The sequence below is a fragment of the Oryctolagus cuniculus genome, chromosome 3 (assembly GCF_964237555.1).
Source record: "Oryctolagus cuniculus chromosome 3, mOryCun1.1, whole genome shotgun sequence".
NCBI lineage: Eukaryota > Metazoa > Chordata > Mammalia > Lagomorpha > Leporidae > Oryctolagus > Oryctolagus cuniculus.
This window is the reverse complement of record NC_091434.1, coordinates 37,021,862-37,040,690: the sequence shown is the minus strand read 5'-3', so window position 1 is coordinate 37,040,690 and position 18,829 is coordinate 37,021,862. Positions and strand designations below refer to the sequence as shown.

General features: G+C 42.5%; 1 protein-coding gene across 1 annotated transcript in view; it reads left to right on the top strand.

Annotated features, from left to right (window-relative positions):
- Positions 1 to 464: 464 nt before the first annotated feature.
- Positions 465 to 18,829, top strand: part of NBEAL1 (neurobeachin like 1) — a 211,464-nt gene continuing 193,099 nt past the window's right edge. The window contains 2 exon segments of the mRNA XM_051849252.2: positions 465 to 630; positions 1,465 to 1,740. Coding sequence (XP_051705212.2) covers positions 1,690 to 1,740 — 51 coding nt within the window. The 5' untranslated portion in view covers positions 465 to 630; positions 1,465 to 1,689.

Here is an 18,829-nt window from a genome sequence, read left to right as displayed (position 1 = left end):
AGAAGTGTGAGGCACAAACATGATCAGCGAAAAGGATTTCCGCGCCCCGGGATCTGTGTGTTGTCTTTTTACATCACTATAAACTCTCAGTACCAGTCCTTTTTCTCCAAATAAAACCAAAAGCCCTCTAGTCAAAGTAGCTTTCTCTTGGAAGATTCGCGGAAATGACGCCATCATCCGAAAGCTAAGTCTGTCTGTCCCCGAGAGGGGCGGGGCGTGTACGTCACCACGCCGGCCCTCCTCCACGTACAGCTGGGGCTAGACTGACCCGAGCGCCCCGGCTGGCGCCGGTCTCCCGAAGGACTGCAGGAGACTGGGTAACCGCGGCTGCGCGGGTACTGTGGGCGGGGCTTCACGGCGCCCCGCCCCTCCCCTGCCGGCGCGACCATTGAAGGGCCGCCGCCCGAGGGCCGGGTAAATCCTTAGCGGCCGGAATGATTAGCCGAGGGGGCCGCCCCGCCCCTGGCTCCTCCCCGCGCTCGCGCCCCGCCTCGCGTCTTCGCCGCCCCGCCTCCCTCGCGCCCGCCTCCCTAGCTGCGAGGTGACACGGGGCTTCGCTTTAGGAAGGGGGCGACCGAAGCAAAGTAGGCGGAGGCCCCGGCTCGGCGGTGGGCACCCTCTGAGAGCGCGGTGAGGGGGCGCGGGGGGCCGCGAGGCGGGAAGTGGGAGGGCCCGGGCGCCTGGTATGGAGGCCGGAGAGTGAGGGGCGGCTGTGAGGGGGCGAGGCTGTCCCCGGGCGTGTCCCGTGCGGTCGGGCTGGCGTGGAGCGCCGGGTCGGGAGTCGCCGCGCTCGCCTTGCCCCCTTCCCAAAGCTTTTCATGACAGCTTGGCAGACCTGAAGTTTGCCTCTAGAGGGGTTGTGTGGGATGCCAGGAGGAAATTTAAAGACCCGGAAAACACCGAGGGGGCTTTGCTCGGGGTGTTTTCCTCGCCGGGGTGTGCGTGCTCCTTTCTTCTTCCTGGATGGAGAGGTGGAGAGGCCAGGTGGGCAGGTTGACTTTCACCCCGGGGATTGTTAAAACAAACAATCCGGGAATTCCTCCTCCCCCTCCCGCGCCCTGCCCTGCCCTGCCACCAGCAAACATTCCCGACAACTTGAAGAAGCAGACTAGAAGATTCTGAGAGATTCTGTGTGTTCGAGATAACTGCCTCGGGAATATACGGCTTTGCTTTACGTCTGTGGAAGATTCATGCGTGGCAGGGGGATCTCACTTTTCTTAAATCGTTGGACGCGTTTCTGGTTATCAGTTCGCATCTCTGAGTCTGCCCCAGAGGATTCTGATTTTACGTTGATGTGACATACTGTGTTGAATGTTTTCCTGAAACACAGGTTTCTGTGCAGTCTAACCAATCGGTGCAAAAGTTCAGCCGATTGTTTCTGGCGAGTGAAACAAGATGAATCTCTGGTTTCAGATTTTTAAATGTGTCTTTTTCCTGACAAACCTTTGGGTATTTCTTTTACAGGTTTATTTAAATCCGACTACCGCGGATGAAGATATGTTAAAGTAACTCCTGAGACTGCCTGTTATTAGCCGGAAGACAGTCTCTTTATTTCACTTTTTTTGTTTTCCTAAGTCCTTTGAGCTTTACTGTAACGACTGAAAAACTTGGAAAATAAAATGAACATGCTGTGGTATTGAACATAATTTTTTTTTGAGGAAAAATAAAAGTGCCAGAGTGAAAGCCAGAATGGCATCCAGAGAGAGGCTCTTTGAACTTTGGATGCTTTATTGTACAAAGGTAACTGCTTTCCTTTTTATTAACATCTGTTAAAATATTTATTATAACATTTGTAACTGGCCTTCCTATCACTTTATTTACTGAACAGTAGTATATTTATTCATGTTAATGACTCCAGGCTTAAAAACGTGGGTAAGAGGCTGTTTGCCTTTTCAGGGTTGAACACATACATAATATTGGCATACTATTAAACACTATAGGGTGTGGGTTTTATTTTACTTCTTTTGATACTTCAGTGAACTCAAAATTGCATGAGTAAAATTACGCTCTTGAAGGAAGAATAGAATATTTTTATTTTTACTTAGGCTTTTCTTTTTCTTTCGTAAGGAGGAGCAGGGTAGACATGTTTTTGTGAGAAGGGCATTAAACATTTTTCTCATTGTACACAAAGGTTATTGGTTGAGGTGCTTACTTTGTGACTGTGACTGTGTTAGCCCTTCATGAACACTGCTTGTTTGCGCCTTAGTGCACTTCTGTGAGGTAGGCACTGAGATTCTCCCCTTTTCCTCACAAGAAGACTGATGTGGAGACTACAAGGACAGGGAGTAGCAGGGGTGAGCCTGGAACTCTACTGCTTCCTGATTCAGGTCCATGCTTTTATGTGTTGTGACTCTTCAACGTTTTGTTTTTGCCACTCAGAAATAATTTTTTTTCCTTCCTTGTCTTTATGTGAACTTTTGCATGGTGGCTTTGATTGTAGGTTACTGAAAAGGGTACCACTTAAAAACATGTCTTGCAAGTGAGGAGCTGTTTTACTAACTTGAGGACACTGACAAGGGTCGAGAAACACAAATGTGTTTCAGTTCATTTTGGTCTGTGTGGTGAAGTTCTCCACTCACAGCCTCTGTTTCTGTATTATCTCTTTCTGTTTCTTTCTTATATTTCAGCTCTTTAAAAGCAAATTATTTTTTCACAGTGATGTCATCTATATGTTATTTCGAATTTCAGAGATCGCACTGGAGTTTTATTTGACATCTTTTTTGATATTTTTTATAATTACTAAAGGACATATATGTTGAAATGTTTAGTATGGACTTTAAAATAACTTTGTTTTGAGTGCTTTACTGCCAAAAGTATATTTTAAAGTATCTTTAAAAATAGACATTTCTTCTAATAAAAAAGTAACCCAGTTCACCAGATACTTTTCAAAATAGTCACTAATGCATTTGCCAAAAATAAAATGAATTTGTAGTATAAATGCCCAATAGTGTGAAAATTATTTATTAAAAATACATTAAACTTAATACCTTTTACTATTTTTAGAATAACAAGAGGTAAATGGGGTTACATTGTCTTATTAATTAATTACGCTATTTTTAGGGAGTTTTAATATTTAAGTGAGGCAGTACTTATTGAAAAGATAGTATAGTTCACTGACATACACAAAATTATATTCTTAATGACTTTTAATGCAAAGGTGAATGCTTACTCTTTGGAAATGTCTGTCCTCAACAGTGAAGGTCTTTCATGGTCAAATTTTGAAGCTTATCTTGGACTGGAAGATAAATCTTATTTTTATGTTTAAGACTTAAATGATTTGTGGGCTTAAGAAGGGTAAAAATGTTTTTAAATTGTTTTCAGAAATTAGTTATTTTAAAACGTGGTTTTATGTTTCACCAATCCCTGGGTAAGCTTACTTGTGAGCTGGACAGCTGTCTTCCACAGACACCTTGAATCAGAAAACTACCAGACATACCTCATGGAGGTAACTCTTTACCCTAGTTAGGATAATTGCTGTACCCAGTTTTCTATACTTTCTAGCCTTATTGTTCCACTGTAGCATTTAAGGCCTTCAATATTAAAAATTTGTACATTTACAAATTCAAATTTAAGCCCTGTGTGTGTGACTTTTTTCCCCTCTACCTAATAAACTTTTAAGACTTTTTAAAACATGTTTTTGATGAGTTTTCAGAAGACATCAGGACTTCTCAGATCTTATAAAGATGTTTTGAATCGCTTAGTTCTAAGTTTTTAGACCTCTCTGTGGAGCAGAGTCTTACATTGTAGAGTCTAGTTTGGTCTCTGATACTGTTTTGTTACCTTGACTAAGACTTACCTCTTTTGGTCTCAGTTTTCTTGTTTTTTGAGTAAGAATGTACATATGGGGAGAATGCTTGTTTAGCTTATCATTTAAATTTTTATTTGTTTTAATCCTCTGTTTTTTAGGATGCTTTAGTTTTTCTTTCTCTGTCAACTTTTATTATGGAAAATTCCAAGCATGTACAAAGTAGAGAAGCAGTTATAGTGAACCATTTTGTATCTGTCATGCATCTTTTAACAGTTACCACTTTTTTCAGTCCTGTTTCATCTGTAACCCTCCATTTCCCCAACTCCACCCTTGAATTTTTTTTTTTTTTTTTGGACAGGCAGAGTGGACAGTGAGAGAGAGAGACAGAGAGAAAGGTCTTCCTTTGCCGTTGGTTCACCCTCCAATGGCCGCCGCGGCCGGCGCGCTGCGGCGGGCGCACCGCGCTGATCCGATGGCAGGAGCCAGGAGCCAGGTGCTTTTCCTGGTCTCCCATGGGGTGCAGGGCCCAAGCACCTGGGCCATCCTCCACTGCACTCCCTGGCCACAGCAGAGGGCTGGCCTGGAAGAGGGGCAACCGGGACAGAATCCGGCGCCCCAACCGGGACTAGAACCCGGTGTGCCGGCGCCGCTAGGCGGAGGATTAGCCTAGTGAGCCGCGGCGCCGGCCCACCCTTGAATTATTTTAAAGCAAATCTCGGATAACTTAGGATCTTACTCATAAATGTTTAAAAATACATTTATAAAATAAGCATTAAAACCATCACAGCACTCAATTTATCAAATATGTCAGCAGTGCAGACTTTCCTGCTAGTGTCATAATCTTATTTTCCCACTGTTTGGTTCACTATTTAAGCAAAGTATGCATATTTTGTAGAAAGTGTTTGTTTAGCTGTTGAATCTGTAGGTTCCTCCTCACTGTACTGTTTTAGTATTTGCTACTTATTTGTTGAAGAAAGCAGGCTTTGACCTTCAAGTTTTCTGTAGTCTAGATTTTACTTACTGTATTCCCTTGCATTTATTTAATTGTTCCTTTCTTCTGGTGTCCGTGAACTGGCAGATCTAGAGGCATGATTGATTCAGGTTCTGTTTTGGGTTGGAAAGGTGAAGGTAACTCATAAGTGCAGTGGCCATCAGTGATTTTTCTTAAAATGCATTAATTTATTAGGATTTTGCAAAAACTGTAATACTTTCCTCTCATTCTGTATTTAATAGTAGAACACATAGATATATATTCCTCCATGAATTATTTGGTGACAGTTCCTTAAAGAGAAGGCAGATAGCATAAATATTTGATTTTCTTTGTTAGTTTTTCTGAACTTGATTTATTAGCATTCTCCTAAGGGGACCTGTTACTTTTGGGTATTATAAAAGTTTAGTAGATAGAAGGACTAAATCAGAAATACTCCTTGGGTAATACTGCTTGGTCAAAAGAATGTCAGTGGAATATGTCTTTTACCTATTAGTCTGGATTCAATTGCCAGCCTAAATACTTGTGATTGAAGTCCTTTAAGTAGAATTGAGATAAATTATTCAATTTTTAGCAGATGGATCCTCATGTAATAAACACAACATTTAAAGAGAACTTGGGTTAAAAACTTTGCAACTTTTTTTTCAAAAAATTTTGATTTTTGACAGGTAATTAATTAGATATTTGTGGGGTTCAGTGTGATGTTTTGATACATGTATACATTGTGGAATGATCAAATTAGACTAGTTAGCATATCCATCATCTCACACACTTTCCTTATAGTGTGCAGTTTATTTGCCATCAGACTTTTCAGTTCTAATTTTTCACTTTCTTACAGAAATAAGATTTAATCGCATTGTTAGAAACATGTATCTTCCCACATGGTTGTTGACCTGGTAGTTATTAGATAACACAGGTGAGGTAATTTCTAATGTGCTCTAGTGATTTTCACCAGTAGTCTGAGCTTTTCCTGCCTTCTAATGAGCATCCCCACCCAGGGCCAAGATTTGATTAACAAGGCATTTTATATAGCTCTTAGAAGTTAAATATTAATTTGAACAGATTGTAATCTTGTATCTGGATTTTAGTTTAGTAGTTACCTAGTCAGTGTCTGACATATTTTTCTTAAGTAGAGAAGCTCAGAATGACTTAATTTGTTAATGTCTGAAGCTTTTAGTTTATATTATCTGTCGTCAGCATCAAGTTGTTCACTTTATCTTTTGATGCTATTTTTTTTTTTTTTTTAAGATTTTACTTTTTTATTTGAGAGGTAGAGTTACAGACAGAGGGAGAGACAGAAAGGTATTCTTTCTCTTGGTTCACTCCCCAAATGGCCACAATGGCCGAGCTGCACTGATCTGAAGCCAGGAGCTAGGTGATTCTTCCTGGTCTCCTACATGAGTGCAGGAGCCCAAGCACTTGGGCCATCTTCCGCTGCTTTCCCAGGCCATAGCAGAGAGCTGGATTGGAAGAGGAGCTGCTGGAACTAAAACTGGTGCCCATGTGCAATGCCGGCGTTGCAGGCAGAGGATTAACCTACTGCGCCAAGGTTCTGGCCCTGATGCTATTTATTTTCTTTAATGTACTTAAGGTAGGAGAGATCATGTGGAGACAGTTTCTGTTTCTGTGTTATCAAGAAACTTTTTGTAATTCATGTATTTGCATAGAGAAAGATACATGTATCATAAACTCCATATCTCAGTGGCTACCCTTTGACAGGCATAAGGATGTATTTTTGTTAGACATTTAGCTTTTTGGGAGTGCTGAAATTGGTCACCGGAATATGCAGAAGCGAGAAAGAGGACCTCTCAAATTCTTAGGTAAGATTAAGCTACTTTTGTACTGTTTAGTGTAAAGTATCAAATGTATTAACTAAGTTAAAAAAATTACTTAAAATCATGGAGTTTTGGAGCCGGTGCTGTGGTGCAGCGGGTTAAAGCCCTGGCCTGAAGCACCGGCGTCCCATATGGGCACTGGTTCTAGTCCCAGCTGCTCCTCTTCCAGTCCGGCCCTCTGCTGTGGTCTGGGATAGTGGTGGAAGATGGCCCAAGTTCTTGGGCCCCTGCACCCATGTGGGGGACCCTGAGGAAACTCCTGGCTCCTGGCTTCGGATTGGCGCAGCTCCTGCTGTTGCGGCTATCTGGGGAATGAACCAGCGGATGGAAGACCTCTCTCTCTGTCTCTACCTCTCTATGTAACTCTGTCTTTCAAATGAATAGAACAAATCTTAAAAAAAATCATGGAGTTTTGAAATGTGGCAGTATACATCATAATACATAGTTTATTAGCTTTTTTTTTTTTTTTTAGAATAAAAAAAGATTTACTTATTTGAAAGGCAGAGTGACAGAGGGGGAGAAACAGAGAGAAAAAGATCTTCCATCTGCTGGTTCAGTCCCCAAATGGCTGTGGCTGGGCCAGGCAGAACCCAGGAGCTTAGAACTCCATTCTGGTCTCCCACTTGAGTGGTAGGAGCCCCACCTTCCATTGCTTTCTCAGGCACATTAACAGGGAGTTGGATAGGAAGAGGAATAGCTGGGATTGAACCATCTCTCTGATAATGGGATGCCAGTGTGACCACAACTATCTTAACCTGCTGAGCCGGAACACTGGCCCCCAGCATGTTTCTACAGGGGCTGGCGCTGTGATGTAGCGGGTAAAGCCGCTGCCTGCAGTGCCTGCAGCCCTTATATAAGGGTGCTGTTTCCAGACCTGGCTGCTCCACTTGGGATCCAGCTCTCTGCTATGGCTTGGAAAGGCAGTGGAAAATGACCCAAGTGGGCTGGCGCACGGCTCACTAGGCTAATCCTCCGCCTTGTGGCGCCGGCACACCGGGTTCTAATCCCTGTCGGGGCGCTGGATTCTGTCCCAGTTGCCCCTCTTCTAGGCCAGCTCTCTGCTGTGGCCAGGGAGTGCAGTGGAGGATGGCCCAAGTGCTTGGGCCCTGCACCCTATGGGAGACCAGGATAAGTACCTGGCTCCTGCCATCGGATCAGCGTGGTGCGCTGCCCACAGCACACTGGCTGCGGCGGCCATTGGAGGGTGAACCAACGGCAAAGGAAGACCTTTCTCTCTGTCTGTCTCTCTCTCTCTCACTGTCCACTCTGCCTGTCAAAAAAAAAAAAAAAAAAAAAAAAAGAAAATGACCCAAGTATTTGGGCTCCTGTACTCACATGGGAGACCTGGAGGAATCTACTGGCTCCTGGCTCTGGTTCAGTGCAGCTCCAGCCATTGCAACCATTTGGGGAGTGAACTAGCAGATAGCAGACTTCTCTGTTTCTGCCTCTGCCTCTGCCTCTCTCTAACTCTGCCTTTCAAATAAATAAATTAATATTTTTAAAAAAATTATTTACATTGAAAACTTCTGTGAAGCTTCAGAATTGGAGTTCTACTTCTGATCCTAAGGACCTGAAAATAATTTACTTAGTTTCCTTACATTTCAGCTTTTTCATCTGTCAAATGGAAAAAATAACTATTTTACATACCTCTCAAAATTGTGGAGAAAAATAAAATGAATTGATTTTTGTATTTGAATGTATGTTAAGCATAGGAAGTATAAAAATGTAGTCTATTTGTATCCCCTAAGAAAACATGTGCATTAGTGTGTGTATCAAGATTACTTCCATTTTCCTTTATATGTAATAGTTGAAGGCAATAGTCCCTTGTCTTTTCATTGGTAGAAATGAGGCTTTTGGCTGGCGCCGCGGCTCACTAGGCTAATCCTCCGCCTTGCGGCGCAGGCACACCAGGTTCTAGTCCCGGTCGGGGCGCCGGATTCTGTCCCGGTTGCCCCTCTTCCAGCCCAGCTCTCTGCTATGGCCCGGGAGTACAGTGGAGGATGGCCCAAGTGCTTGGGCCCTGCACCCCATGGGAGACCAGGAGAAGCACCTGGCTCCTGGCTTCGGATCAGTGCGGTGTGCCGGCTGTGGCGGCCATTGGAGGGTGAACCAATGGCAAAGGAAGACCTTTCTCTCTGTCTCTCTCTCACTGTCCACTCTGCCTGTAAAAAAAAAAAAAAAGAAATGAGGCTCTTCTCATATTGTCTTATATAATTTTTAAGCTGTACTAATTTATTTTTCCTTTCAAGTGTAGTGCTTAATTATCTTGAATAATGACTTGAGGGTTTTTTCCCCTACCCTAAACCAAGTTTGTTTTGGACCTTGGTGATGCTCCATTTCCTGCTGTTGCCCTTTGTCCTGCTAAATCTGGAATATGACTGAAATAGATAGTTTTGCAGTGAGCTCAGAGTAAATTTCCTTTTCTGAATAAGTTTTCTTTCATGAAGAAAATAGGATTTAGAGGTGTTTTATTCAGATACAAAGGTTAGTACTTCTTTTTGTATATAGATATGGAAAAAATTGAATGAGTACTCAATTAATTAGAAAATGATCAATTTAACAATACAGTATTGGTTATGATCTTAGGGAAACTTTTAGTAAGATGGACCAAACACATCAACCCTTATAATTTAACCCCATTTAATAAGTGTCTGATACGGACAAAGTATGGAAATGGCTCTTGATATTTTGTGACTTAATAATGATAGTGTATGTAAGGAGGTAATAGTCTTTAAAGAAAAAAGTCAAATCATGAACAATAAATAGTAATGGTTATAATTACTTATTTTAAGAAATTAAATGTAAAAGCAAGAAATGCATATTTTATATCAGAGCTGAAGGTGGCACTTAGGAAATGAATATTGTGATTTGAGGAGCTTATACAGTACTCTTTTTTTTTTAACTTTTATTTAATGAATATAAATTTCCAAAGTACAGCTTATGGATTACAGTGGCTTTTCCCCCCCATAACTTCCCTCCCACCCGCAACCCGACCTTATGCAGTACTCTTAAAAATTAAAATGCATGACAATTTTTTATTCTTTAGGGTACCAAATTTAAATTTCCTTTCTGGGTATCTGAGAGTTCCAGAAAATAGAATGATAGTATTTAATGTATAGTCATGTAGTATACTGTTTAGATGTGGAAGAGCCTAAAATAATGTCCAGTTTTTTTGTTTGTTTTGGAAACCATTGCTTAGACATGCCATTCACAAAATTAGCCTAGTGTAGGGTTTCAGATAAGCGTGCTCAGTTGTAGTGTCTGTAGAACATCTGGGCAGAAATACCATGCATGTGGGTCTGGGGTTGGGAAGTGAGATCTGTGCTAGAAAAAAAGATTTGAGAATCATATTAGCAGTCATTGGAGAGCTGCATGAGTGTAGGAAGAGAAGAGGGTCAAAGTCAGATGTCCTGGAACATTGTCATTTAAGAAGACAGTGGAAGAACAGTTTGTAAGGAGTTTGGATGAGAGAACTCCAAGAATGAGTGGTTACTTCAGAAAGTAGAAGGATATTATAGAGAAGGTAGTAGTTAGCTGGGTCAAATTCAACATAGCATTCAAGAAAAGCATTACAGAGAATGTATCGAATTTGACAGTTAAGAGATTGCTAGTGTCTTCAACAAAAGAAGTTCTGAAATGAGTGGGGAACAAAGATGTTAAAAATACATGTCCTAATTTTATTAATTTAAGAACATTTTGTTAATTTATTTGAAAGGCAGAGAGAGACAGAGACAGAGATCTTTTTTATCTGCTGATCTATTCCCTCATATGTCTGCAGCAACCAAATTGAAGGTAGGAAACTAGAACTCAATCCAGATCCTCTAAATAGGCAGCAGGGACCCAACTCCCTGAGTTATTACGAGTGTGTCCCAGAGTGCACGTTAGTAAGAAGCTGGAATTGGAAATGGAGCCAGGCCACTCTGATGGAATGTGGACCTTCCAAGTGGTGTCTTTTTAAAAAAGATTTATTATTTGAGAGGCAGAGTTACAGAGAAAGAGGGAGAGACAGAAAGAGCTTCCATCCACTGCTTTACTCCTCAGATGGCCACAATGGCCAGGCCATTCCTGGCTGAAGGCAGGAGGCTGGACCTCTGTCTGGGTCTCCCACGTGGGTGGCAGGAGCCCAAGGTCTTGGGCCAACTTCCACTGTTTTTCCAGGGAACTAGGTTGGAAGCAGAACAGCTAAATCTTGAACTGGCACTCATATGGGATACTGGCATCACAGGTGGTGGCTTAACCTGCTGCACCACAACCCCAGCATCCGAAGTGGCATCTTAACTACTGCACCAGATATTAATCATTAATAATTACCCTTATTAATTTTTTTGTTAAATTAAACTTAAAATTGTTGCCAAAATGCTATGAATATTTTAAAATGTTTTCTTTTAATTTTTTGTACTAAATTGGTCAAGGATCTTGATTGGTCTGTGTGCTGCACTTTGCATGGGACCCTTTAGTGGAACTGGAAGCTCTCAGATTCCCAAGAATCTCTCTGTAACTTCAGAGATCTGTAATTTGAAAAATTTTCCTTTATAAATTGAATAGCCACTGATTGTCACTTGTTATCAATGCAAATATGACCCTTTTTTTTTTTTTTTTTGACAGGCAGAGTGGACAGTGAGAGAGAGAGAGACAGAGAGAAAGGTCTTCCTTTGCCGTTGGTTCACCCTCCAATGGCCGCCGCGGCCAGCGTGCTGCGGCCGGCGCACCGCGCTGATGCAATGGCAGGAGCCAGGTGCTTCTCCTGGTCTCCCATGGGGTGCAGGGCCCAAGGGCTTGGGCCATCCTCCACTGCACTCCCTGGCCACAGCAGAGAGCTGGCCTGGAAGAGGGGCAACCGGGATAGAATCCGGCGCCCCAACTGGGACTAGAACCCAGTGTGCCTGCGCCGCAAGGCGGAGGATTAGCCTAGTGAGCCGCGGCGCCGGCCTGCGAATATGACCCTTGAAATGGAGCCACATAGGTCCAAGGAAGGCATCCCTAGTATGCTTGAAGTAATTAAAAATGGATAGAAATAAGAACATGAGCTTTAAATAATTTTTTATAGAAATTAGTGATCCCTGAAGATATTTCTTTGGAATTCATGGATCTCACTTTCAGAAACACAAACCTTGATCGGTTGTTAGATCTGACATTCTGCTATTCTGACTTTTCTAGAATTTTCTTTTCCTGTCTTAAAATTATCTGGTAAATTTGTCACAAAGGAGTGAAGGGTCAGGACCAAGAATCCAACTTTCCACAGTCTTTCTTGGCCACAATTATTACTACCTCTCCCGTATGCAAAGTGTACTTCCATGTCCATCTCAAGAACTCCAAATCTCATTTAATGCTGATCTCAGTCTGGAAACAGAAGGATCTTATGATATACATCAGATCCAGTTGTGGTTCTGTTGATCCTGAAATCTCTGAACTCAGAAGGCACCATAAATATCTGCCCCCCCCACTTTAAACATTTAGTGGCAAAACTGGAATAGGAATGCCACAGTAAACACTTTAAAAAGGGCAATGAGAGGGGTGGGCACTGTGGTGTAGTGGGTAAAGCCACTGCCTGCAGTGCTGGCATCCCATAGAAGATGGCCCAAGTACTTGGGCCCCTGCACCAGCATGGGAGATCCAGAAGAAGCTCCTGGCTCCCAGCTTCAAATCGGCACAGCTCCAGCTGTTGCAGCTATCTGGGGAGTGAACCAGCGGATGGAAGACTTCTCTCTCTGTCTCTGTCTCTGCCTCTGCCTCTGCCTCTTTCTAACTCTGCCTTTCAAATAAATAAATCTTTTACTTTTTTAAAGGGAGGCCAATGAAAGGCACATAGGAGGCACTAGGTCTCTGAATACTGTGGGCAAATGTTGCCTGCTTGCTCCCTCTTAAGTTGGAAAAGGAGCATTCCATGACGTGACTCAGTCTGTGCCTTGGGAAAAGCTGTCTAGACCACTCTTCTCATTTTTTTTTTTTTTGTTGTTGTTAAAAAAGATTTATTTTGATAGGCAGAGAGAGAGAGCTCATCCATTCACTGGTCAATTTCCCAGATGGCTGCAGCAGAGCTGGGTCAATCTGAAGCTAGGAGCCAGGAGCTTTTTCTGGATCTCACATGTTGGATGACAGGGGCCCAGGTGGCCTTTCCAGGAACATTAGCAGGGAGATGGATCAGAAGTGGAGCAGCCGGAACTCAAGCCAGCACCCATACAGGAGCCTGCATCACAGGTGATGGCTTTACTCGCTACACCACCATGTTAGGCTTCTTCTTCTTCTTCTTTTTTTTTTTTTTTTTTTTTTGACAGGCAGAGTGGGCAGTGAGAGAGAGAGAGAGACAGAGAGAAAGGTCTTCTTTGCCGTTAATTCACCCTCCAATGGCCGCCGTGCCCGGTGCGCTGCGGCCGGCGCACCGCGCTGATCCGATGGCAGGAGCCAGGTACTTATCCTGGTCTCCCATGGGGTGCAGGGCCCAAGGACTTGGGCCATCCTCCACTGCACTCCTTGGCCACAGCATAGAGCTGGCCTGGAAGAGGGGCAACCAGGACAGAATCCGGCGCCCCAACCGGGACTAGAACCCGGTGTGCCAGCGCCGCAAGGCGGAGGATTAGCCTAGTGAGCCGTGGCACCGGTCTCATGTCCTGATTTTACCTGTCATTTGTCTGCATTATATTGTTCAAACCTGGAATTTCATTTGCTGTGTTAATAAATAGCTGTTTGAAAGTGAAATATCTCAGATGAAATTTGGAGTATTTCTCATTAGGGATTGGTAATTTTTTTTAAAGATTTATTTTATTTATTTGAGAGGCAGAATTACAGAGAACGGAAGAGACAGAAAGGGAGAGGTCTTCTTTCTGCTGGTTCACTCCCAAGATGGCTGCAACAGCCAAAACTGGGCCAGAACCTGGAGCCAGGAGCTTCTTCCAGGTCTCCCACATAAGTCGCATGGCCCAGGGACTTGGGCCATCTTCTGTTGCTTTCCCAGGTGAAATAGCAGGGAGCTGGATTGGAAGTAGAGCAGCTGGGACTTGAACTGGCACCCATAAGAAATGCCCATTACACCACAATGCCAGCCCTGGGATTGGTGTATTCTAAACCTATTTTTATGTTTTTTTTTTTTTTTAAAGATTGATTTATTTGAAAGGCTGAGTTACAGAGAGGCAGAGGCAGGAAGAGAGAGAGGTCTTCTATCCACTGGTTCACTCCCCAGTTGGATGCAATGTTTGGAGCTATGCCAATCTGAAGCCAGGAGCCAGGAGCTTCTTCCTGGTCTCCCACGTGGGTGCAGGGGCCCAAGGATTTGGGCCAACCTCTGCTGCTTTCCCAGGCCGTAGCAGAGAGTTGGAAGTGGAGCAGCCTGGACTTGAATGGTGCCCATATGGGATGCTGGCACTGCAGGCAGTGGCTTTACTAGCTATGCCACAGCACTGGCCCCTCAACCTATTTTTATATGTAGGTCTTTTTTTTTTAACTTAGAATATTTCTTTTGTTTGTGCAAGCATGGTTTCTATTTCTAAAGCTGGCTTTTTTTTTTTTTTTTAAGATTTATGTTTATTTGAAAGGCAGAGTTACAGAGAGGCGGGGGGGTAGGGTGGGGGAGCGGTGTCTTGCATTCGCTGATTCACTCTAGATGTCCTCAATGGCCAGAGCTGTGCTGATCCAAAGCCAGGTGCCAGGAGTTTCTTTTGGGTCTCCCATGCAGGTGGAGGGGCCCAAGGACCTGAGCCATCTTCTGCTGCTTTCCCAGGCAATAGCAGAGAGCTGATGGGAAGTGGAGCGACGGGGCCTTAAACCAGCACCCAGATAAGATGCCGGTGGAAGATGGTCCAAGTACTTGGGCCCCTGCACCTGCATGGGAGACCGGAAGGAAACTCCTGGCATTGGCTTTGGATCAGCACAGCTCTGGGTCAGGGGCCCAAGGACTTGGGCTATCTTCTACTGTTTTCCCAGGCCATAGAAAAGAGCTGGATCGGAAGTGCAGCAACTGGGACTTGAACCGGTGCCCATAGGGGATGCTGGCGCTGCAGCTGGCAGCTTTACCCACTATGCCACAGTACCGGGCCCGCTGGCTTTCCTTTCATCAAAATTTTTGTTTCTGTGTGTTTAATTGACGATGCTTTCATCTGAGGGTGTGCTTTTCCAGCTAAATTCAGTTTCCCAAGGTAAATGGATGAAGTCATCAAGGATAGCTTAGTGTAAGAAGTAGTGTTGATCAAGGTTTTAAAGAATGAAGCAGTAGTCACAAAAAATGGTACAGGTGGCATAAGGCATGACCAAAAAGTAACATGGAAAAGTGGTCTTAGTATAAATTTATTTTTTTAGTAATACAGTAGGTTAGATTGTTTAGACTAAACCTCCTGAAAATTATACAAAATTCTAGATAAAATTTAAGAAACATGCTTTTTTTTTTTTCCTTTGATGATTGGTTTATTTTTTATTTGAAAGGCAGAGTTAGAGAGAGTGAGAAACAGAGAGATCTTCCATCCTCTGATTCACTCCCCAAATGGAGTGACAGTTTGGAAGCCAGGACCAGAGCTAGGATGGTCTGAAGTCAGTAGCCAGGAGCTTCATCCAGGTCTCCCATATGGATGCATGGACCTAAGCACTTGGGGCATCTTCCACTGCTTTTCCAGACTATTAGCAGAGAGCTGGATCGGAAATGATGCAGCTAGAACTCAAACTGGCACCCATATGTCATGTAGGCACTGCAGGTGGCGGCTTTATCTGCTACACTACAGCGCAAGCCCCAGGAAGCATCTTAAAAGTTTTGAAAAACTAGCAGGATGATAAGCTGTTATAAAGCCATGTCTTAAAAGTAGCAATGTAGTTTAATGGAAGCCACTTTGGCCTGGTGAACTTGAACTTTTGTTTTTGTTGCCTTGTGGCTGGATAGAAGTCAAAGCCAAGGGATTAAACAGAATGAGAGTCTTAACAGATTTTCCCTGTGATCACAAAGGCTTACACAACTTCAGTGTAACCGCAAGCAGACCCACTCCAGTTTCCCACCTTCACTAGTGGACTTAAGGGAAAAGTGCTGTGAAAGAGAACCAACAGAAATAGAGAACGAAAGTACAAGGCACAGTGTGTAACATAAATATGCTTATTATGTTTAAAAAAGTAAAAGTCAACCCCAAACCGATTGTATATTTTATGGAACCTTAAAGTTAATTGTAGGGGCCTGTACTGTGGCGTATTGGGTAAAGCCACTGCCTGTGATGCCAGCATTCCATATGGGTGCTGGTTCCAGTACTGGCTATTCCACTTCTGATCCAGCTCTGATCCTTGCTAATGGCTTGGGAAGGCAGTAGAAGATGGCCTGAGTGCTCGGGCCCCTGAACCCCTGTGGGAGGCCTGGAAAAAGCTCCTGCCTCCTGGCTTTGGATTGGATTGGCCCAGCCCAGCTCCAGCCATTGCTGCCATTTGGGGAGTGAACTGGCAGATGAAAGACTTTTCTCCCTGTCTCTCCCTCTGTCTGTGACTCTGGAACTCTGTAATTCAAATAAATAAATCTTTTCAAAAAACTAAAAAGATTGAGCTGGTACTTTGGTGTACTAGACTAAGCCTCTGCCTGTGGTGCCAGCATCCCATATAGGCACAGGTTTATGTCCTGGCTGCTCCTCTTCCTATCCAGCTCTCTGCTGTGGCCTGAGATGTAGTAGAAGATGGCCTAAGTGCTTGGGTCCCTGCACCCATGAGGGGGACCCATAGGAAGCTCTCGGTACCTGGCTTTGGATCAGCTCAGCTCCGGCGGTTGCGGCCATTATGGGAGTAAACCAGCGGATGGAAGACCTTTCTGTCCCTCTCTCTGTAGCTGTACCTCTCAAATAAATTAATAAAATCTGTAAAAAAAAAAAAAAGTTGTTTGTAAATTAGACCATTACTTCATGTAACACATGGAAAAAATATAGTTAAACTACAGCTTAATACTTATATCAGGATACATGAATTGACTATAGTAGTTTCTCATTGTTTGGAAATTTTTCATTGTTTTCTAGGGATTTATCAGTTTCTCTTCTTTGTTTGCATTGCTTGGCATAAGGCAGATAATCTTTTTTGCATGTATTTCAGTTCCTGTATTTGAGAGTATCACTTATTTTCAAGTTTGTAAGCATTTAGCTGTTGTTAGGAAGAAAACATCCAGTTTTGGTGATTGATTTAGTAATTGATGTCAGATTATACCTGATGCTCTGTTTTTATGCCTTTCTGCCTACATAATAACTTCATTCTATTGCTATTCATAATATAAGTTTTTGAAGACATTTTGAATAGCAGTTAACATATGCAATATCAACTGTGCACATGAATCTAGCGAAGGGACTTAAATGTGAACACCTGTTGCTGTCTTTGCACTGCTGAGGCAATGATAAATGTCAGGGACCACTGTAAGAGCAATCATGCATTTTAACTTCAAAGATATCAAAATGTTTTAAAAGGTCTGTTATCTTAGAACCGTAGAAATGAAAAACATGAGTTGGCAGATATAAAAAAGAAATGGAATGTCTAGAAATTTGAGGGAAATCTCCCAAAGCCAATAATGGCCATTAAAAATTATTGAATGGTCTTAATTTAGGTGACTGAAGAGAAATATTTTAAAATTTTTTAGAATATATCATAGGAAGTCATATGATGGAGAATATAGATGGAGGAATAAGAGTTGGAAGACAGTATGAGAAGGATTTAATAAATTGGAGAATAGAGGAAGAACAAAACAAGGTAGTACTTGTACTGTTATCTTCAACAGCTGAGAACTTTCCCGGATTGATGGAAGATAGCAAACTATAGAGATGAGAATCCCAGTGAATATCGAGGAGGATAAGTAAAACAAAATCCATACCTAGCTCCGTCATAATGAAAACTTAGTGATTTTGTAAAAATTTAAAAAGTGAAATGTTTAAAAGCCATCAGTGATTTTAAAAAGTTATACAGAAGGATTGAACAATTAGATTAATAGATGATTTTTTTTTCAGTAAAGATGATGGAAAGGAAGGAAATGACCTGTTTTGTTTTTTGTTTTGTTTTGTTTTTAAATTTCATTTGTTTGAAAGGCAGAGTGACAGAGAGGGAGAGACAGAAAAAGATCTTCTCATCCATTGTTCTCTACCCCAAATGACTGCAATATCTGGGACTAGGCCACAGTAAATCCAGGAGACCAGAACTCTATCCGTGTCTCCCATGTGGTTGGCAGGCCCAAGTATTTGGACCATCTTCCTCTGCTTTCCCAGGTGCATTAACAGAGAGCTGGATTGATAGTGAAACAAGTGGGAGTTGAACAATTGCCCTGATATGGAATGCTGGCATCACAGGGGTTGGCTTAACCCCCTGTGTCACAGAGCAGTCAGAAATGACATCTTTATAAAGAAAAGGCTTGCTGATCTAGAATTTCCATCCATTGAAAATGATTTTCAAAAGGAAGATGAGATAAAAACCATTTTTAGCCATATACCAAGAGTTATATTTACTGGGAAAATGCAACAGTTTTAAATGTTTGTATCTCAAAGTGTAATTTTTTTAAGGATTTAGTATTTATTTGAAATAGTATTTATTTGAAGCCAGGAGCTAGGAGCTTCATTCTGGTCTTCCCAGTAGGTGCAGGGTCCCAAATACTTGGACCATCACTTGCTGCTTTCCCAGGTGCATTAGCAGGGAGCTGGATCAGAAGTGGAGCAGCAGGAAATGAACCAGTGCCCATTTGGGATGCCAGTGTCAACAGGCAACTTAACCACTGCACCACAGCAGTAGCTCCGATAATGTAATTTTAATATATGCATTTAAGGAACTGCAGAGAAATGAACATAGGACAGTCACAGTAGGTTTTTTCTATTAAAAAATTTTAGTAGTTTTAAACAAAATACTTTTCTCAATGAAAGAAAAGAGTACTTAAACAATAGAACTGACAAATTTATTACAATGAATTTATGTAGATTCTGTACCCAATATACATTATTTTAAATATGTGCAGATATTTTAAATGACAATAAAAGACTTTAAAGCTAGTTTGAAATTTTTGAGATATTGGAGTATATTTTTTCTTTGAGAGACAGAACTCTTGTCTTCTGGTTCACTCTTCAAATGACTGTTAATAGCCAGGGTGGGGCCAGGCCTTATCTGGGAGTTGGGAACTCATCCCAGGTCTCTCATGTGTGACAGGACACAAGGGCTTAGCCATCACCTGTTGTCTCTCAGGGTGCACATTAGCAGGAAGCTGGAATCAGTAGTGGAGCTGGCACTTGAAACCAGACAGTCTGATGTAGGATGAGAGTGTCCTAAGTCATGTCTTAGCTACCATGTCAA